The sequence below is a fragment of the Thamnophis elegans genome, chromosome 15 (assembly GCF_009769535.1).
Source record: "Thamnophis elegans isolate rThaEle1 chromosome 15, rThaEle1.pri, whole genome shotgun sequence".
Classification (NCBI taxonomy): Eukaryota; Metazoa; Chordata; class Lepidosauria; order Squamata; family Colubridae; genus Thamnophis; species Thamnophis elegans.
The window spans coordinates 8,267,908-8,289,318 of NC_045555.1; the positions used below are offsets into that span (position 1 = coordinate 8,267,908).

A 21,411-nucleotide genomic window follows, 5' to 3' on the forward strand; every position below is an offset into this window, starting at 1 on the left:
TCCAGCAAGCCTACTCCGTTCCAAGAATAGAATGGAATAACAAGAGTTGGAAGGGGCCTTGGAGGTCTTCTAGTCCAACCCGCTGCTCAGGCAGGAAATTCAGGGCCTATCAAGTAGCCCTTAAGCCAGCATTGCAACACTTTTTTATTCTGTGGCCACATTCTTGACTTGTGGTTGGGGTTCTGCCCACTTAGAATAGAATATGAATTAGGAATAGAATAGAATAAAGGATAGAATACAATAGGAATTAGGAATAGAATAGGAATTAGAAATAGAATAGGAATTAGAAATAGAATAGGAATTAGGAATAGAATAGGAATTAGGAATAGAATAGGAATTAGGAATAGAATAGGAATTAGGAATAGAATAGGAATTAGGAATAGAATAGAATAAGAGTCAGACGGGACCTTGGAGGTTGTCTAGTCCAACCCCCAGCTTAGTCAAGAATTCAGTGCCCATCAAGTAGCCCTGCACAACTGTGTCTCTGGCCACATTCTGACCTGTGTCCGATGCAGAAGCCGGACAGCCCTCTACAAGAGAGGCACCCCTGTCCCTGCGTCCTCAGGGCCAAGGGCTCTTTGGGTCCTCAGCCGGGACGCCTCCCCTGTGGCAAAGGCAGGCCCAGGCCGCCTCCTCCTCCACCCCACCTTTGACACCTGCCAAGGCCTCACCTGTTGAACCGGTTAGGCCTGATGAATCAAGATGCTGCAAGAAGAGGCAACCCGCACAGCCACCTGCCATGGCAAGATGAGCCTGGCTCCCCAGAAGCTGCCAGTTAAGGGCCTGACACTTACCAGCTTGAGGGAGAGGGAAGGTGCTGCGGGCGCTTCCAAAACCTATTGCACCACCAGCAGGCGGAAGGGCTGCATTGGGCTGGTTTTTCTGGCTGGGTCCTGCAATAAGCAGGTTAGGGAGGCCGAGCGCTGAGAACCATCGAAATGCATTCCATGGAGCCAGCCTGCTGGGAGAGAAGCCTAGGCTGGATATGGCATGTGTGCCCGGCTGGTGAAAGAAATTGGGCAAGGCTGGCCTTGGCTGGGCAAAGCTACAGCAGTGTCCCTAATAAGGTAAAGGTTCCCCTTCCACGTATGTGCTAGTCATTCCCGACTCTAGGGGGCGATGCTCATCTCCGTTTCAAAGCCGAACAGCCAGCGCTGTCCAAAGAGGTTCTCCGTGGTCATGTGGCCGTCGTGACTAAACCGCCGAAGTGTTACCTTCCCACCAAAGATGGCTCCTATTTTTCTACTTGCATTTTTTAACATGCTTTCGAACTGCTAGGTTGGCAAAGCTGGGAAAAGTCACAGGAGCTCATTCCGTTATTTGGCGCTAGGGATTTGAACCGCCGACCTTTCTGATCGACAAGTCAGCGTCTTAGCCACTGAGCCACCTTGGTGTCCCTAATATTTACCCCCAGAAAAGGGGCGCCACCAGCACACAAATGCCGCCTTCCATTCTCCTCCCGCCAAATGCCCACCCCTCTTCGGCCCTGCAACCCTCCAATTTGGTTGCACTTGAGTGGCACCTTTAAAAAAAAAATCTATCGGACAACCGCTATGAGAAAACGCATCTTTTATTTTTAAAATCCAAAACGTTTACATGTTTCTCCCAGTTGAGAAGCAACCGCCCCACCCCACACCTGCCAAATACGTCCTTATTATTATTTTTTTGGTAAAAAGGAAGATGCGAGCTATAAAGATGTCACCCGATCATCGGCAAGAGCCCAACTGCCTTCCGATGCTACCCCGGCAGCAGCTAAGCGGGCAGAGGCAAGGAAGGGCGAAGAAGGGCAGTCCTGCAACATCGTGGGCAGATTCCTGAGAGGCCCCCGGCCCGCCGTTGCGTGTGCAGAGTGCCAAGGACGCCCGCCTCGAGGCGTGGCCACCGGTGATCTGGGCCTTCCCTCGGCGTACGAACAGGGAGCGAGATCCAGACTGCTCCTCTGCAAATTATACGCAAACCCCCTCTACGACGGGCAAGTGCTTTTGCAGATGTTCACAACTCTGCCCTCCAGCCGCTCTCTCTCTCTCTGCCAGGAAGTGCGGCCCTCGAAACTCACCCTTAAAGGTGCGTTTTGAAAGCATCACCACCTTGGCTGACTGTCAGGATTCTCCTGTGCCGTTGGTGCTGGGTTGCAGCACCCAAGTCCACGGAGCACCTTCAGGGGCACCTGGCAAGGGGAACTCCTGCCATGCAGAGCCCCTCCCACCTTCCCAACATAAAGGGCCTGGGTCTCTTCCCCACTACTCCTCCCTCGCTGTCGGAGATCAGCAACCCTAGCCAAGAGCCACAGCATTTGTCCAATCAAAAGCAAACACCCCCTGTGCGCCGTCACCCAGACCCACATTTCAAAACTCTCCCGCCGCTCTGAAGTATTATGGGGACAGGACAGATTCCCACCCCATCTCTCAAGCTGCCGAGGAAAATCCAAGGCTTCAGAAACACAGAGGAAGCCCACCTTCCACCTTGGCCAGTCCTGGGCTGGGGAATCGGCGACCAATGAATCTCTCGCAACGGAAGGGCGGCTCCTGGCCTCTCCCCGTTATAAATGTGATCGGCAGCTCACAAATTCCCTGCCTTTCGTTACAAACCTCCAATGCTTAATACCGTTCGTTTAGGGAGGCTCACAGCAAGCAGCCCCCCACCCCCGGCCCTAACCTCCCCCAGGGAAAAACTGGAAAGCGCCACAGCTCCTCCGTCAACCGTCTCTCTTGCCTAGCTCTGCTGTCTCCTTACCAAGCCCAGCACCGTCACACCCACCCAACCACCGCACGCAAAGCTGCGTTTCAGCCTGCACCGAGAAGGGCCAGAAGCCCGCTGAGGCCTCTTGGGACCAGCCTCAAGACCTGAGGGGCAAGAGCTTGACTCCACGGTACCCCCCAAAGCGCTGCCCCTTTGGGGCACTCTCAAATTTCACCCACGGCTGCAAGCGAAGCAGAATTGGGAGGCCAGTCACACGGCTGGCATGCAGTGTCCCCCAGGGAGGGAGGGGGGGTGAGAAGGGGGGTGCCACACACACCGCACCACCCTGAACACTCTGGCACCAAGGTTAAGCGCCGCCTTCGGACCTGGGCCTGTGCCTTCTAAGCCCCCAATTTGCATCTCGTTGTAAAACCATATATTTCAATAAAGTTTTAATTCCGTGGACCTAGGCCAGAACGATAGTTAGTAACAAAATGGCGGATTTCGTACAATGCCAATCTTGTTTCTTTTCAATGGCCCAAAATTCAACCAGGGAAATAGGAGAGATGAAACCTGGTTGAAAATAATGGATATTTTAATTCCCTTTTCTTTCCTTTAAAAAAAAAAAGGTATCAAACGTAGTCACGGGGGGGGGGGGGGGCGCTCGTTTAGAAAGGCAGCCTTGGCTACGTGGGCACCACGATGTTCCTGGCTAACAAGATGAGCAGGGCCAGATCGGCATTCCCCCCCGCGTGCTCCAGAGCCTCTCCGGCTTCTTGCGGTGTAAAGCCAGCCCCCACAATCTGATCGAGGTTTGCGGCGAGGGCAGGAGGAGGAGAGCTGGGCTCCGAATCTCCAGGGGGGAAGGACGAGGGCTCAGGATGCTCGCCGGAGGAGTCTCCCGCTTCTTCTGGGGAAGGGTTGCAACTGCCCCGGGCGGTGCAGGACTCCTGAGGACCGAACGAGGCAAGAGGGCTCTGCTCCACAGTAGTGGAGCCAGGATGCGGCCCAGAGGATACGAGCTGGGCCGGTATCCTCAGGCACTCCTTGGCCTGCGGCAGAGGCCACGCCACCAAAGGGCTCGCCGGGACAGAGTCGCCACAGCCAGAGGCCGCTTGGGCAGCCTCTTGCTGCCCCCCAGCTAAGTGGGGCTCTTCCAGCATCTCTGTCCCGGCCTCCAAGCGGGAGAGAGCCGCTTGCTCACGGGAAGGTGAATCCTCCTCGGCTACAGCCGGCTCTTCGGGAGGAACCTCAAGCGAGGGGCAGCTCTCTTCCTGCCGAGCCACCCCTCTCCGGAAGTCGTGTTTTGAACTTACAACCAGGAGCTGGTGGAGCTCCTTCAGAGCCGAGGCAAGGGAGATGCCCGCCTCTTCCTCTTGATCCTTGGGCCAGCTAATGGCCATGTTTCCGGGCTGGGTTGAGCCGCTCGCTGGGGGGAGAAGACCAAGGGGCAGAGGAAGGCCGTGGCATTCGTGCAACCCCGGCTCTATCCCAGAGGCCGGGTCACTCATGTCGGCTGACTCGAGGAAGTGTGGGTCCGGAACCTCTGGGGCAGGGGGACGTTCAAGCGAGAGGTCGTCTCCTGGCGGCTCGGCTGGACTGCCCTCTGGCCTCTCTTCGGCCTCTTGGGACATCTCTCCTTCCTCTGTAGCAGCAGCCAGTGGCGAGGAAACGCCCCCCAGATGCTGAGGCTCTCTCCATTCACCTGAAGGAAGCTCGGGGGCCTCTAGCAGCAGGGGAGCGTCAGGCTCGCTCATCTCTAGGGACGGACTGCCCTCTCGGCCCGTCTCCGGAGGCTCGCGGCCAGGAGTAGCCTTCTCTGATAGGCAGCTGGAAGCAGCATGTACATTTTGGGGGGTCGCCGAGCCCCCCAGGAGGGAATGGGCTCCGGTGCCGGCCAGATTCAGTGGGGAGGCCAGGGACTTCTTGCTCCCCAACCCTTCCCGGGACTCCAGCAGAGAATCCAGCGATTTCCCAGCTCTGGGACTTTCAGGCTCCGCTTGGCCGCCGAGGGGGGAGCAGACGGCTGGAGCCGAGGCCGAGCGATCGAGCAGCAATCGGCTTGCGGGGCTGTCAGTAATCTTCAGACCAAGTTCTGGAAAACAAACTGGAGGTTTAAAGCCGTCTGAAGTTGGTTGCGACGGAGGTCCAAGTGAGGTAGTTTCTGTATCGCTAGTCTCTGCGCACACAAGAGGGGAGAAGAGAAGGGGAAAAGTTTTAAGATTAAGAACCCCAGAGGTCGCAGAGTAAATGGGGAGGCCCTACAAGCAAGCGACATAGAGCGGCAGTAGGGAAAGCTGCCTCCCCCCCCCCAACCTGCTCCTTTCACAAGGGAGGGGTGCAAGCAGGAACGGCTCCTCCCCCTCCATCCCAAATAGGCTCCTTTCCCCCCATTCCGTTGTACGGGCAGGTAGGCAGGCCAAACCAGTTGCAAGCGAGCGATGAGCCATGCAGCCATCCCCTCCCTCCCTTTTCAATTTCACTGCAGTTAAGATCTTAATCGACTTCCTGATTTTCGAGGAGCAGAAACCAAGAGAGGTTTGACGGTGAGCCCCCTCCTGCAGCCCCGCCCCCCCCCCGGCCCTCCTGCACGACTCCAGAAGAAAATTGCTCTGCCACGTTTCCGGGTGAAGGTGGTCTCATCGAGTCAGCTCAAGCCAAACCCCCTGACGGTGCCCTTCGCCCCGCCCCGCCATGCACCAGCAAAGAAGCAGGCACCGCTTTCCGAGGGACAGGAGCAGAAAGCCAGAAACGCCGTTCGGAATCGAGAGGTTCAGCCAAGCGGTAGGATCTGCACCGCCGTGCACCGGCCCGGCCTTCCTCAGCGGCCAGTATTCCAGCAAGGACAAGTTGGGCCCCAGGAGCGTTCCCGAACAAGCCCCGTTGCTGCTTGAGTCCTCCGCTGGGGTCCTCCCGTTCTCAGATCCAAGTTGGCGGTCCCCTCCACCCACCCGCCCGTCCTGCAGGAGCCGCGAGAGGGAGGAAGCGCTGGCAGTACCTGGTGTGTGGCCCCCTCCAGCGGCAGCAAAACATTACATGCATCTAGGCTTCTGGCATTCTGTTCAGATTAGGAGACAAACACACCAAACATGGGTTAGCACAAACACACCACATGCGCCCTGGTTCCGGGCTGGTCCGGCGGCCCTTCCTGGCCCCCCACCCACCCTCCCTGGCCTGTCTTCCAAAGTCCTCCTCTCTGAGCGGCCACTGGCTTTGCTGGGCGAAGGGCCTCCTTCTTTCCTTCCTGGCTCTAGGCTCAACTCTAGTGCTGACTCGCTGACTTTTGCGGTGCTGCTTCTGCCTGTCTGATGGCCGCCGCTCTTCCTCGCCTCTTTCTGCCGTTAGGAAAGGGCAGCCCAACCGGGGGACACAAGAGCCCCCTGGGCTGAAGGGCTCCAACACTCGTCCTGGATGGGGAGATTCTCCAGATTGTCCAGCACATCTCGTCCCGGATCATCCGCCTCCTCCTTGGCTGCTGGGTAATGCCAGCTAGGCCTGCCGTTGGCCCTCAAAAGGCTCCGGCAGGAAACACTCTTCTCTCCTGATCCTGCGTGACTGTCCTGTCCTCTCTCTGGACTTTCTCAAGAGTTCCTTCCTCTTCCTGTCCTCTGAGCTGGCTGCCAGGACGTGTCCAGAGTCAGTGAGGCTGATGCCCGCCAATTTATCTGTCCGAGGAGCTCTGCATCTCCGCCACATGCCCTCCAAATCCAACGCAGAATGGAACTTCGGCCCCCAAGGAGCCCAACTGCTCTCTCTCCTTCCGTGTCTCTTTCTCTCTCTCTCTGTCTTTCTCTCTCTCTGTGCCTCTCTTTCTCTCTGTATGTCTCTCTTTCTGTCTCTTTCTCTCTATCTGTGTGTGTGTGTCTTTCTGTGTCCCTTTCTCTGCCTCCTTGTTTCTGTCTCTCTTTCTCTGTCTCTCTGTGCCTCTTTCTCTCTGTCTCTCTCTTTCTCTCTCCATTTGTTTCTCTCTCTTTCTCTCTGTGCCTCTTTCTCCCTGTCTCTGTGTGTGTGTGTGTGTGTGTGTGTCTTTCTCTGTGTGTCCCTCTTTCTGTCTCTCTTTTTCTTTCTGTGTCTCTTTCTCTCTCTCTCTCTCTGTGCCTCTTTCTCTGTGTCTCTCTTTCTCTCTCCATTTGTTTTTCTCTCTGTGCCTCTTTCTCTCTGTTTCTGTGTGTGTGTGTGTGTCTTTCTCTGTGTGTCCCTCTTTCTCTGTCTCCCTTTTTCTTTCTGTGTCTTTCTCTCTCTCTCTGTCTCTCTCTGTGCCTCTCTTTCTCTCTCCATATGTTTCTCTCTCTCTCTCTTTCTCTCTGTGCCTCTTTCTCTCTCTCCATTTTTCTCTCTCTCTCTGTCTCTCGCTTGCTGCAGCCGCGCAAAGAAAGGATCTTTTGCAACCAACGGCAAAAGACAAGAACCACATTTGGGGAGGCTGAACTGCACAGGGCAATTGAGGGAAGGTGCCAAGGGCCCATGCTTCCCATCACACAGAGCCTCCTGGGGGCGGGGGGAGACACAGAGCCCCCAACCTATCATGAAGCGGCGAGACCGGCCATCAGAGAGTGAGGGGATGCAGGAGGGGGTGCCACAGGGCAAAAGGGCCTTCCTCTGGCCCAGGCCAGGTGGGGAGGGGGAAGAGGGGGGGTGGGCGAACTGGGGAGTGCTCGGGCTAAGTAAAACTCAGGACTAAGCTGGATCTCTTAAGGGAAGAGTTTTAATGCCAGGATAGAAGGATACAAGGCCTCTGCTTGACTGACCACATAGCATGTTTCTCGAGGGGGGTGGGGAGGATGGAGGGGAGGGGAGCAGAGCTGCTATAAGAGGGTGCAAAGGGGATGAGCCGAGGGGCTGGAGACTGGGCGGCGCTTTCTTCGCCTGGCTCTCTGATGTCTGAGGCGGCCATCATGCATCAATCCACCTGTAACTTAATGGGGCCAAAAGAAGAGGAGGATGAAGGAAGCTCCCTCCCAAAACAGACAAGTTACCGTATTTTTCAGAGTATAAGACGCTCCTAAGTATAAGACGCACCTAGCTTTTGGGGAGGAAAACAAGGGAGAAAAAAAAATCTGCCTCTGCCTCCCAGCAATTTGCTTCCTTGCAGCAAACAGCAAACAGTACAGACGATGTACACTGTTTGTGGTGTTACATTTCAGACTATACTTGTACAGAGGCTGTTAAAATTGAAAGTGGCTTCCTGGAAGTATAGTTCTTCTCTGTTATTTAAAAAGAAGATACAATAGCACTGGGCCTCTTCAGATCAATCATTTATTTTAAAAAGCTTCTTTAATTTTAAAATATCTAGAACAATAATAAAGCAGTCTTTAAAAAAATAAGTCTAATAATTTGAACATTCTATAGGCATTTATATTGACTTACTTCCTTGCAGCAAAGAGCAAACATCCTGTTTGAGTTTAGCCTGATTAGAAGAAAAAACGATCTGCCTCTCCCTCCCAGAATTTGCCTCCTTGCAGCAAAGAGCAAGTTTCACTCTCAATTTCAGTTTAAGCACTAGCCGTTTCAGGCTGCAGGGATTGCCATAGCCTAACGCCTCCGCAAGCCCCATTTTCCCCCTTTGATGCAAGGATGTAAATTGCTGGGAGGCAGAGGCCAAAGGGTAGGGGCCAGTGGGTGGGCGGGGCTACAAAAAGGTGCGTCTTATGCTCCGGAAAATACGGTACTTCTGCTGCCTGCTTCTAGGTTTGGCAAAGTCTGATGCGTCTTTCCCGATTCTGGGAGCTGGGGTTTTTTTTTTTGGGGGGGGGGGGGGAACGACAGTCCCAGAACAAGCCTCTTTTGAGTCCATAGGTCCTAATAGGATACCAAGACCCAGAGAAAGGGTGGGTTCACCCTCAAGAGAACCATTGCAGGGACTCGGCAAATGGGAGGGAGGGGGGGGGGAGAGCGTGCAAACAGAACAGCGGCCCTGGAGAAAGCGAAGGCTACGAATTCGATGGGAGAAGAACTCTGCCGAAGACAGAGAGGACATATTTTCTTCCCAGGCCCCGCTGGAGATGAAACATCGGTTAAAAAAGAATTAAATTACTCACCTAAGGTTTCCTATTTCGGATAACTGGGTGGGTGGGGTGGGGGGCAAAATCTTAAAATCTCTTCTCTGCTTAAAACCTGTTAAGTCACAGCTCCCGCAATGCGGCTCTCTTCTGGGAAAACCGGAAGGCCCTCGCAATTCTTGGCGGCCCCACCAAAAAAGGGGGAGTGGTGTCCTCTGTCACAGACCCCCTCCAAGCCTTGACCATTCTCCTCCCCCCCACCCAAGACCCTGAAGAGGCAGCTTTTCCTGGGCGCTCCTTCCAAATTAAGAACAAATCAAAAGCGTCTCTTTCCCCCAATTTTAGCACCGCAAGATAACACTGGCCATAATCCTTCGAATGTGCGTAACTCCCCTTTCTGGGACGTTCCGTTCTCTGGCAAGTACTCACCCCACCCCACTCCAACCTGCATGAGCTGTTTCCTCCCAGCCCACCTACCTGCTTCCTCAGCAGATTTCTGAAGGGCTTCGGCCAACTCTTGATCGGCCAGCTCTTCCGGCCGCATGTCGTCCCGGCCCGGCCCATAAGCCAGCTTGGCACATTCGGGTAGCTCCCCCTCAGGCAGGAAGCTCGTCTGAGAGCCGGTGGTGCCAATCACCAGCATGTTGTTCTTTAAATCGATGGAACACTGGGGGAGGAAGAAAGGCGAGGAGGCTGAACCTGGCCGGGGGCTGCCGGGGGAAACCGCCCACAAAGCCAGGCATCAGATGTGCAGCCATCTTTTCTTTTGGATCTTTGGCTTGCCACACTTTCTATTATTCGACAATGCATTTTCTATTGTGGGAAAATGGGAGGAGGGATTGTACGGAGTTAGATGATATGTAGCCATAACAACATTCTTTCTAGAAAGCCAAGGTCATCATTTGTCTTTGCACCTCTGCACCTGACCGGAACCAGATGAGTGGAAACTGCCAGCATGGCAGTGTAAGATTGGACCATGTGATGGACTTGTGGGTGTTGGGGCAAGATCGTGAACTTTCAATTGGGTGGGGAAAAAACCGGGAAGCTTTCAGATTCGGGTTTTCCCAGATGTGCCAATATGGCTCTCTTAATCAATTGGAACTTAGAGCAATACTTTGCCTTGGACTCTGATTTACTTTTGGATGCTATTTGGAACCCTGACACCAGGAATGGAAGGAGACTCTCGGAAGGTGCTGCCTGCAAGGGAGCGCCACTCCTGCCAGCTTCAGACACCCACCACTCACCTGATGCCTCTTCAGCATGTCCAGGCCCAGCAGCATGTCCATGGGCTGCTCCTCCAGGATGGAGAAGGAGCACGGGAGGAAATCCCCCTCGATCTGCACCTGAGCTGCAGCAGAAAAGATGGCGGGTAGGCGTGCCTTCCACCCAGAAGCCAGCCTCCGTCGAGGGAGGGTGTCGCCGGCTGCCTCCTCCGCCCCAAACACCTACCCAGGTGCACCCTGCCAATGATCCGCTGGGTGCCCACGCCCCGGGCGATGCCAGCCCAGCGCCGGTCCACCAGTCGCATGATGTTGCACCGCTCAGCGCACGCCTGGCTCATGATGGTCATCTGGGCACCTGCCAAGAGGGCACGCCGAGTTGAAAAAGAATCCTCCCACCCCCGGGGGGGGGAGGCGGGGGGACGACGGACTCATCACGAATGAAATCTCAGCCTTTGCTGTTCTCCCCGCCCAAGGATGCCCAGCATTGTCCCGCAACCGGCTTCCTCCAAACCCTCCGCCATCGTGGCCAGCCACGCCCGTCAGGAAAAGGAGAGGGGAGGGAGCCAGACGGACCTGAGTCCACGAAGGCCTTCACGGGATGGCCGTTGACTTTGCAGTTGATATACAGCATCACCACCTGGCCAAAGCTCTCAGGAGCCTCTTCCATCGCGATGGTCATGTTCTCCTCGATGTTCTGCTGCCTGAAGGCAGACCATCAGAACCGGTCAGAAGCCTTTTTGGGCCGGTTCCTTCCAGACTCAGCCCTCCGTGCGCCCCTCCCTGCTAACGGCCGGCTACCTGATGTCCTCCTCGATCTTGGCCTGAGCTTCCAGGTCGAAAGGGTCAGCGGAGAAGAGACGGATCCTCTCCTGCTCCCGCCGCGCTCGGTCCTGCTGCTGCTCCACCAGCACTTGAGTGAATTTTTCTGGGACACAAAACGCAGGGAGGGGAGGTTTGTTTTTTAAAGTCACAGGGCGGTGATGGTGATGTTCCCTATGGCACGCCTGCCCAAAGTGACACGTGTGTGGCATTGCCTGTTCCTCTTCTGATCAGCTGGCCGTCGTGTTTTCGGCCGTGCCAGAAACCGGAAGAGCTGGTCTTCCGTTTCCCGACGTGAGCAATGCCGGCCAGCTGATCTTCCCGCGCGCCAGAAACCGGAAGACAGGCTAGCCGGCGCGCATGCTGGAAACCGGAAGTTCAATTTTCGGTGCACGCATGCCCCCTGGGCTGCTCTTCTTCCGGGTTGCAGCCCGGATGAGCGCAGTCGTTGCCGAAAAGGTTCATCATCACTGCCGTAGGGCAAAGTGGCAGCACTGGCCCGCCCCCGGCCCTATTTCTCCTCCACCCACCCTGAGAGCTTCCTCCCACTCACCCACCTCACCCATCCTGGCATGACTCACCCAGGTCTCCGCTGAGCAGCGCCTCGGCCAGAGGGGGGTTGCGTTCCTTTAGCAGGGAGAGCTCGTGGGGGTTGGCCAGCAGCATGGCTCGCAAAAGGGCAGGGTTATCCAGGCCTTGCGGGATGGAGGGCGGTTCAGGAGGGCCCGAGGTCGGGGCTGGGGCCTGTGAGGGAGCAGGTGGGGTTGGGGTTGGGGCTGGGGGAGGAAGCTGTAGGGACTGGGGGAACTGGGCGGATGTCCCCGGCACGGCGATGCTGCTGAAGTCTATCCTGGGCATCCCTATTTGCGATGGGGGGAGAAGAAGACAACACCGGATCAGCCTCCACCTGGGTGTTTTGGCTTTCTGGAGTCAGCTCTCCAGAATTTGGAATATATTGCTCTGATCGAGGCGTCCCAAGAGCCTGAAGCAAACTCCTTGTCCCGACAAAACCCCCTTTTATTAATTGACTGTGAATTCTGCTCATTCACATCCAGCAAAGTCTTTCAAGGGAGGATTTACAGTCACAGACCTTCTCTGGCTTGGAGAGCTGCCAGGCTGATATCTGCAGAACTTGGCCAGGAGTCTCGGAGAGTCACAAACCAATTAAGCGAACTAATAGTCTCCTGCAAACTCCACTCCCCTTTCGCTCCTCTTTTATTTCCTCTGGGAGGGGCCATTCACCGTCCACCTGTGGCCTTACTCCCAAGTCGACCCCTGTTTTTTGGCTGCTCCCACGTCTGGCACTCTGTGCATGCACCCACTGGGAACAGGCTCCAGCTGTTCTGCCTCACTGATGTCTGACTCCAAAGGCAGCTGATAATTGGCATACAGCTCTGGCCCCCTCTTTGCCTCCGACACAGAGCCCTCATCAGAGCCTTCCCCAGACTCCAGGACTGGCCCATGTTCCTCCCCAACCTCCTCACTGTCTTGAGTCTTCTGCCAGCTCTGCTGGTGAGCCACAACAGATCCACCCCCACTGTGTCCTCCAGAGACTGCCCGGTTGAGCCGAGCAGCCAGGATGAAGTCATCCAGACTGTTCAAGAACAAAACTGAGAGGAAACGGTGGTCATAGCCCACAAAATGTTGATTTATTGCGACTGTGAATACGCCTTGCGTTCTGGCTCCTATGTTCGTGAACGCTATTCCTGTGAAATCCGCTTTTTTTCTGCACAGAATTCCAGAAAAAAACCACCCCTTGAGGATAAACTGTTTGGGGAGCTGCCTTAAGCTCTGGGCAGGGAGGGCAGAATTTGCCCCGCTTTCCAAAATGTGACCACCTGTGACCCGGGGAGCTATGGAAACCAAAGAGGGGAAACCCACGAGGAGGAGGAAGGGGTCTCTTACCAGGAAAGGGGGCTGAGGACTGTGCCTGCCCATTCTCCACTTGTTGCAGGATCACCACGTCTCCGTCCTTCAGGCCATAAGACGCCAACGACCGGTGGTTGTCGGTGAGTGGCTGCTCGGCGAAGATGATCTGAGAGGAAGAGACACAGTCAGCTAAACAGAACAGAATGCAATAGAATAGAAAAGAATAGACTACCAGAATAAAGAACGGAACGCAATGAAATAGAAAAGAATAGACTATCAGAATAAAGAATGGATGGAATGGAATAGAATAGAAAAGAATAGACTTATCAGAATAAAGAATAGAATAGAATATCAGAATAAAGAATGGATGGAATGCAATAGAATAGAAAAGAATAGACTACCAGAATAAAGAACGGAACGCAATGAAATAGAAAAGAATAGACTATCAGAATAAAGAATGGAATGAAATAGAATAGAATAGAAAAGAATAGACTTATCAGAATAAAGAATAGAATAGAATATCAGAATAAAGAATAGAATATCAGAATAAAGAATGGATGGAATGGAATAGAATAGAAAAGAATAGACTTATCAGAATAAAGAATAGAATAGAATATCAGAATAAAGAACGGAATGGAATAGAATAGAGAATAGAATATCAGAATAAAGAACGGAACGCAATGAAATAGAAAAGAAAAGAATAGACTATCAGAATAAGGAATAGAATATCAGAATAAAGAATGGAATGGAATAGAAAAGAAAAGAATAGACTTATCAGAATAAAGAATAGAATAGAATATCAGAATAAAGAACGGAATGGAATAGAATAGAATAGAATAGAGAATAGAATATCAGAATAAAGAACGGATGGAATGGAATAGAAAAGAATAGACTTATCAGAATAAAGAATAGAATAGAATATCAGAATAAAGAACGGAATGGAATAGAATAGAATAGAATAGAGAATAGAATATCAGAATAAAGAACGGATGGAATGGAATAGAATAGAATAGACTATCAGAATAAAGAATAGAATATCAGAATAAAGAACGGATGGAATGGAATAGAAGAGAAAAGAATAGACTTATCAGAATAAAGAATAGAATAGAATATCAGTTTAAAGAACGGAATGGAATAGAATAGAATATCAGAATAAAGAACGGAATGGAATAGAATTTCAGAATAAAAATAGAATAGAATAGAATGCAGAATATAATAGAACAGAATATAGAATAGAATAGAATGCAGAATAGAATATCAGAATAAAAATGGAATGGAATGGAATAGTTTATTGGGCAAGTGTGATTTGTCTTTGGTGCAGAGGCTCTCAGTGTACATAAAGGACAAGATAAATTCGTCAAGAATCATAAGGTAAAACCCTTAATGATAGTCATCAGATACAAATAAGCAATCAGGGAGCAATCAATATCAATAGTAAGGATACAAGCAACAAAGGAAGCGGCCTTCAAGGAGATGCCCTGCTGGGCTCACCAGGGTCAAGCCGGCTTCGGATGCCAGGGCTATTGAGCCCGATCTGAAGCCCCCAAACCACCCACCTCTGCAAGTGACTGAACAAAAGCAGCCCAAACTGGCAGCCATTTTCTCTCAGCAAGCCCACCCAGACATGGCCGCTTCTTGGGGTGATATTTTCCAAAGCAGGGGTCCCCAACCTTTTGGACCTCAGGGACCACCAAATTCATAATTTTAAATCTCGTGGACTATTAATATGATCTGCCTAATGACCGACTGGGTGGGCGTGGCTAGGTGGTCATTGGCCAGCTCGATGTCACTCACATCGAGGGGTGCCTTGCCAGCCTCTACTCGCCATTCCTCGCCTGCCCGCCCGGGCTCCTCAAGGCCCCAACAGGAAGCAGTTGCTGGAGCTAAACAGCCACCAGGAGAAAGAGTTGGCAAAAGAGCTCAGTTCAAATTGAATCTGGCCGAGAAGGAGGCTCAGCAGAAGCACCTCACTGAGGACTACCAGCATAAGCTTTCCAAGCAGAGGGAAGAACTGTGGGAGTGCAAGGCTAGGTACTGGCGCCTGGAGGCTCAGCAGGTAGAGATGGTCAGCCAGTTCCAGGCCTTGATGCAGTCCCACTGGAACGAGGCCCTCCAGCTCTTCGCCACCAGCAGCTCTTCCCTCCAGCCTTTGCCCAAAGCCCACCAGGAGGCCGAACCAGACCCTAAGTCGGAATTTCTGCCCCCTTCTGATCCCCACAAAAAGACCCCAAAGGGGGAGACTCTCTGCAGCAACACAAGCATTCATTGCACGTCCCAGGGGCCGTAGTTTGAGGACCCCTGATTTAGTGCAATGTAAAAAATGTAAATAATTTTTCTGCGGACCACCAACATTTTCTTCTGGACCACCAGTACCACTGGTTGGTGACTGCTATTCCAAAGCATTCCTCAGGCTTGCATGAAGCTGCGGCTTCAAACGACCAAAAAAGCCTATTTTGCAGTTCCAAGATCCCAACTATCAATGATCTCACAGTCCAGTGCCACCTTCTTTTGCCCTCCCTGGTCTACCATTGCCTGCAAAGCTTCGACAGGTAATCTAACTTGGGTAAAACAATGCACAGAAAGGCTTCCTGGCAGTGCCAGGAAGTGGATCCCACTGGGGCCCCAGAGACACCACAAGGATCGGGCAGAAAGCCCTGCCTGAAAGAGTCAGGGATGATGGCTAGACACCAGCTCCGTGGCTGTGCCATCCGGGTGCAAGACAAGAATGTAACTCAGATCCACCCACAGCCAACCGACCTGTAGAAAGAATTGCGGGCTGGCTGGTTGCGTCAGGAGCCGGATCCACCGCCCCCGAGGGAGGGATCAGAATATCAGGAGAGGATCTCGGGGCCCCTGGCCTGTGCCCAATGCGGCTGCAGGTGGCAGCGCAAAGCTTTGCCCCATTGGGAGGGAATCTACAGAGGGTAGATGCGAAGACTCAGGCCATGGAAAGAACTGGGAATACGTTGAAGGGTTCAAACCAGCCCACGAATGAAGGCGAATCTACATGCCCCAGGACAATGTCGCAGGGTCCATTGTGGGTCGGTCTTCTGAGCTTTCGGAGGGTTTTGTGCTGGAATCCGAACCCGAAACCACCTCTGGTCCCAGTGACCGACCCAGATGGGACCCTGCAGAGCCCCTGGGCACCCTCTGAGGAGACGGGGCAAGAGGGCAAGGCAGATGGGCACAGTCCCAAAATAGATGGCCAGGAACTGAAAGAAGTTGGACTCTCAACTGTGGCAGCCGGCCAGCCAGTTCCGCAGCCAGAGAGATCCTCGGCACAGATCCCCCCCCCCGAAGCCACAAGGCAACCCTCCCCCAAAAGCAACACTCCCCCCCTCACCAACATGAGGGAATAGGAGCCCCTGCCCAGCTGTGGGGGAGACCAACTGCCCCATTCAGAGCACCCCCAGTATCTGAGACCCCTGCATCGTGACCCCCTGCTCAGCAAGAGGGAGACCAACCCCACATAAAGCACCCCCTCCCCACCATCCAAGTGCACAGAGACCCCTGCCAAGCTGCCCCCTAAAGAGACCTCCCTCACCACCATCTGTATACCTAGAAACCCCTGCCCAGTGCAAGGGGGAGACCAGCCCCCCAATAAAGTGCCCCCTACACTATCCAAGTGTATAGAGACCCCTGCCCAGCTGCTCCCTAAAGAGACCCCTCCCCACCATCTGTACACATAGAGATCCCTGCCCAGTGCAAGGGGGAGACCAGTCCCTCAATAAACACCCCCTCCCCACCATCCAAGTGCACAGAGACCTCTGCCCAGTGTAAGGTGGAGACCAGCCCCCCAATAAATGCCCCCTCCCCACCATCCAAATGCAGCCCCCCAATAAATGCCCCCTCCCCACCATCCAAATGCAGCCCCCCAATAAACACCCCCTCCCCACCATCCAAGTGCACAGAGACCCCTGCCCAGTGCAAGGGGGAGACCAGCCGCCCCATAAAGCGCCGGAGGGGGCGCAGCGCAGCCTAGGTAGGCGGCTGATCCTCTCAGCCCCGCTGCCCGCCCGGAGCAAGGGCGGGGAGTCTCCAAGGGCCTCCGAGGCAGGGTCCCTCCCTCCCCACAACGACCCCCGGGGCGCGTCCCCGCGGCGGAACGCCTCGTGGGGCGAGGGGCGTCGCCGGGGGCGCGCACCCACCTGGCTCTCGGTGGCGGGGACGCCGGACTCGAGCGCGCAGAGGGCGCGGAAGTTCTGCAGCTCGAAGTCGGCGTCCACCTGCAGCGAGAAGGTCAGCTCGGAGCGGTCCCGCCGCAGGCAGAACACCGTCAGCAGCATCGCCGCCGCCGCCGCTGCCGCCTCGCCTCGCCTCGCCGCGCTGCCGCCGCCGGAAAGCCCCCCCCCACGTCCGAGGCCGCCGGACGGCTGTCGCAAAAACGTCGCGCGTCGCGCGCGCACGCGCAGGAGGGGAAGAAGGGAGCCTCGCCCCTCGTCGGGCGCTGTGAGCGAGCCGAGCGGAGGGAAAGAGGGAAACCACTGCCCCCTAAAGGCCACATTGGGAACGACACTTCAGAGAAATTAAAAACTTTCTTTTTTAACGGCGTCCTTTTTAAAGTTGATGATTCGGCGTCTTTTATTATTGCAATGTTTATGATTTAAATAAAACATGTATTGTTAAAATGAAAAGGGCCACTGGAGGGTCCGGGGGCTGCTGAACGGGCACAGAAGAAGGAAACGGCTTCCAAAAGGACTTCCTCCGGTGGTTCAATGCTAATGCAAGGGACGGAAAACAGTGCCCTCCTGTGGTCAAAGCCGGTTTAGCAGCCACAAAAAGAAATAACCCTTTTAGTGACATTTTAAGGTTATTGCTCTGTGTCTTTTATTAAATTCTTATTATTAAAAAACTAACAGGGCAATTGGAGTCCCAGGCACTGCTGAACAGGCACAGAAGAAGGAAACCTGCTTCAAAAGGTTCCGTCTGGAACCTTAACGGCTCCATAAGTCGCCTGGTTCCGCCCCAGGCGACTTATGGAGCCGTTAAGGTTCCAGACGGAGCTTGGGGTCATTCCTGATACTTTCGCCCACAGTCCGGTAGAGACTCTGGTCGCTGCTTGGCACTCGGCAGCATCGGAGGCCCTCGACCGGATTGCGCCACTACGGCCCCTCCGAGGCGGCGGATCCCGGAGACCTCCTTGGTTCACCGAGGAACTCCGGGAGATGAAGCGCCGGAGGAGATGCCTAGAGCACCGATGGAGGTCCGATAAGTCCGAATCGAACCGAGCAATGGTAGCCACCAGCACCAAGGAATACACCAGGGCACTTAGGGCAGCGAAAAGATCTTATATAGCCACCTTGGTTGCGTCCGCTGAGTCCCGCCCAGCCGCCCTGTTTAGGATAACCCGCTCCCTACTAAATAAGAGGGAAGCGGGGGAACCCTTGCAGGGCAGAGCTGAGGATTATGCCCAATTCTTAGCGGACAAAATTGCTCGGTTTCGGTCGGACTTGGACTCCATCTCTGCAGTTCCAGCCGAGGCACAAGAGGATGAAGTAGACCATCTCTGGGTTGAGTTTCAGGATGTTGCCCCCGGGGATGTGGACAAGGCCATGAGGGCTGTAAGTGCCTCCACCTGTGTACTGGACCCGTGTCCCTCATGGCTGGTTACTAACAGCCGTGAGGTGACGCGAGGCTGGATCCAGGCGGTTGTTACCGCCTCTCTTCAGGAGGGGAACTTCCCCGCCGCGCTAAAAGCGGCGGTGGTGAGACCCCTCCTGAAGAAGCCATCTCTGGATCCAGCTGTTCTTAATAACTATCGCCCAGTCTCCAACCTTCCCTTTCTTGGGAAGGTTGTTGAGAAGGTGGTGGCCTTCCAGCTCCAGCGGTCCTTGGAGGAAGCAAGCTATCTTGACCCCTTCCAGTCAGGCTTCAGACCCGGTTACAGCACAGAAACCGCTTTGGTCGCATTGACCGATGATCTTTGGAGAGCCAGAGATGGAGGATATCCCTCCATCCTGGTTCTCCTTGACCTCTCAGCGGCTTTCGATACCATCGACCATGGTATCCTTCTGCGATGACTGCGGGAGGTGGGAGTGGGAGGCACCGTGTTGCGGTGGTTCTCCTCCTACCTCTCGGACAGGTCGCAGTCGGTGTTAGTGGGGGGGCAGAGATCGACCCCTAGGCCCCTAACATATGGGGTGCCTCAGGGTTCGGTCTTATCCCCCCTACTATTCAACATCTACATGAAACCGCTGGGAGAGATCATCCGCAGGCACGGGATAAGATACCATCAATATGCGGACGATACCCAGTTGTATCTGTCCGCCCCGTGCCAACTCAATGAAGCGGCAGACGTGATGAACCGAGGCCTTGAGGCCGTTATGGACTGGATGAGGGCTAACAAGCTTGTACTCAACCCAGAAAAGACCGAGTGGCTGTTGTGCTTCCCTCCCAAAGATTCGACCAATATTCCATCACTCAGGCTGGGGGGTCAAATTTTACACCCCTCAGAGAGGGTTCGCAACTTGGGAGTCCTCCTGGATCCACAGCTATCCTTTGACCACCACCTGACGGCTGTGACCAGGGGGGCATTTGCCCAGGTTCGCCTGGTGCGCCAGTTGCGACCCTACCTGAATCGGGAGGCTCTCACAACAGTCACTCGGGCCCTTGTGACCTCTAGGCTGGAATACTGCAATGGGCTCTACATGGGGCTGCCCTTGAAGAGCATCCGGCGACTTCAGCTAGTCCAGAACGCGGCCGCGCGAGTGATCGTGGGTGCACCTCGGTTCACCCACATAACACCTATCCTCCGCGAGCTGCGCTGGCTACCTGTCGATCTCCGGGTGCGCTTCAAGGTGCTACTAGTCACCCATAAAGCCCTGCATGGTAGTGGATCTGCGTACTTGAGAGACCGCCTTCTGCCAATTACCTCCCTGCGACCAATTAGATCTCATAGATTGGGCCTCCTCCGAATTCCATCTGCCAGCCAATGCCGGCTGGCAACTACAAGGAGGAGGGCCTTTTCAGTAGTAGCTCCGACCCTTTGGAACGATCTCCCCGTGGAGATTCGTACTCTCACCACCGTCCAGGCCTTCCGCATAGCCCTTAAGACCTGGCTAGCCCGTCAGGCCTGGGGACAAAGATAGCCGCCCCTCCCGAATGATGAATGAATGTTGCTCGTTATTTTTACTTTATGTGTGTCTACGTCATTGTTTGTATTCCCCTTTCCTGATTTTATGTGAGCCGCCCTGAGTCCCCTCAGGGAAAAGGGCGGCCTATAAATGTTAATAAACTCTTAAACTCTTAAAAAGCCTCAAACCAAGTTTAAAAGGCCTATGATGGTTCACTGCTAATATAAGGGGCGGAAAAGAGTGCCCTCCTGTGGTCAAAGCATGTTCAGCAGCCACAAAAAGAAGCATACCACTTTAATGGCATTCTAAGATTGACGTGTCTTTACTATTGAAGTATTATGAGCCCCGCCCCCTAGAGTCGGAAATGACTAGCACATATGTGCAAGGGGAATCTTTACCTTACTATGAACAGCTTCATTATTAAAATTAAAGGGGCAACTGGAGTCCCAGGCGCTGCAGAACAGGCACAGAACGAGGAAACCTGCTTCCAAAGCCTTAAACCCAGTTAAAAAGGCCTATGATGGCTTTAGTGCCAATGCTACGGGACAGAACAGTGCCATCCTGTGGTCAAACTAGGTTTCGCAGCCACAAAAAGCAATACAGGCAGTCGACTTAATACAATTTAGTGACCAGTTACAATGGGAGCGTAAAAGGCGACTTATGACCATTTCTCACACTTATGACCTCTTGCAGCATTTCCATAATTGCGTGATCAATATTTGGATGCTTGGGAACTGGTGCATGTTTATCACGGTGGAAGCTTCCTGGGGAGAGGTGACCCCCGTTTTGCCACCTGACGACAAGTCGATGGGAAAGCTAGAGGCACATAACACCTGTGTTACTAACTTAACAAGTGCACTGATTGAGTTAACAACGGTGGCAAGAAAGGTCGTAAAGTGGGGCAAAATTCACTTAATGTCTCACATTTAACAACAGAAATGTTGGGTAACTGGAGGACTACCTATACATCTTTTTAAAGGCATTTTAAGGTTAGTATTAACTTTATTATTACCAGCATAACGATTAAAATTGCCAGGGTAAAAGGAGGACTGCAGAACAGGCACAGAAGAGGGGAACCTTAAAAATCCTTAAGCCCAGTTGAAAACGCCTATGATGGCTTCAAAGCTAATGCGAAGGGGCAGAAAACAGTGCCCTCTTGTGGTCAGAGCTAGGACTAGGTTCAACATGATAGCAGCATTCCAACCTTTGAGGGGCTGCCCCAAAGAAGAGGGGGTGGAGTCAACCTCTTTTCCAAAGCAGCTGAAGGCAGGACAAGAAGCAATGGATGAAAACTGATCAAGGATTCACCCTAGTGAGGTGGCAGGCTGAACCAAAGTAGGCCTCAAGCCTGAACCAAACTAGGGCTTCATGATCTTAGGCTTTAACTGTTCATATATAGAAGTTGCAGAAGTTTGCTTTTAGGACGTCTGCACATGAAAACTGCTGAAGCAAAAGTCTCTATTTTAATGTATCTGCTGGCTTGACTGTAAATCGGTCTGGAAGACACATTTAAGTTCCTCAAATTGTATGCTCTGTTTGACCGTTAGCTGACATATGTATTATAACTTCCTGTAACATAATATTGCTGTAACTCAAGGGCAAATCTTGAGGGGTGTATCCAAAACTAACAGATGGCTTTAACTGGAAGAAGGGATTTCCTGCCTGTCACTCATTGTTCAGGCCATTTATTCTTTGCTATGAACCTGCGCAAATAAACTATTCCTTCCCCAAAGAGCTGGCTTGCGTGTC

General features: G+C 53.4%; 1 protein-coding gene across 3 annotated transcripts; it reads right to left on the reverse strand.

The window, feature by feature from the left end:
* Positions 1 to 1,552: 1,552 nt before the first annotated feature.
* Positions 1,553 to 16,953, reverse strand: LOC116518380 (protein DDI1 homolog 2-like). 3 transcript variants are annotated; one of them, XM_032231721.1, is made up of 10 exons: positions 16,738 to 16,952; positions 12,626 to 12,755; positions 11,302 to 11,580; positions 10,700 to 10,826; positions 10,475 to 10,602; positions 10,128 to 10,256; positions 9,923 to 10,026; positions 9,156 to 9,345; positions 5,678 to 5,737; positions 1,553 to 4,774 (listed from the first exon to the last, which is right to left on the reverse strand). In XM_032231721.1, the coding sequence occupies exons 1-9, from the start codon at positions 16,873 to 16,875 to the stop codon at positions 5,712 to 5,714; spliced, it is 1,251 nt and encodes a 416-aa protein (XP_032087612.1). In that variant the 5' UTR covers positions 16,876 to 16,952; the 3' UTR covers positions 1,553 to 4,774; positions 5,678 to 5,711. The 3 variants fall into 3 exon arrangements, with proteins under 3 accessions (XP_032087612.1, XP_032087611.1, XP_032087610.1); XM_032231720.1 differs by having other exon boundaries at positions 1,553 to 4,858; XM_032231719.1 differs by lacking the exons at positions 1,553 to 4,774; positions 5,678 to 5,737 and adding an exon at positions 7,367 to 7,594 and having other exon boundaries at positions 16,738 to 16,953.
* Positions 16,954 to 21,411: the final 4,458 nt, after the last annotated feature.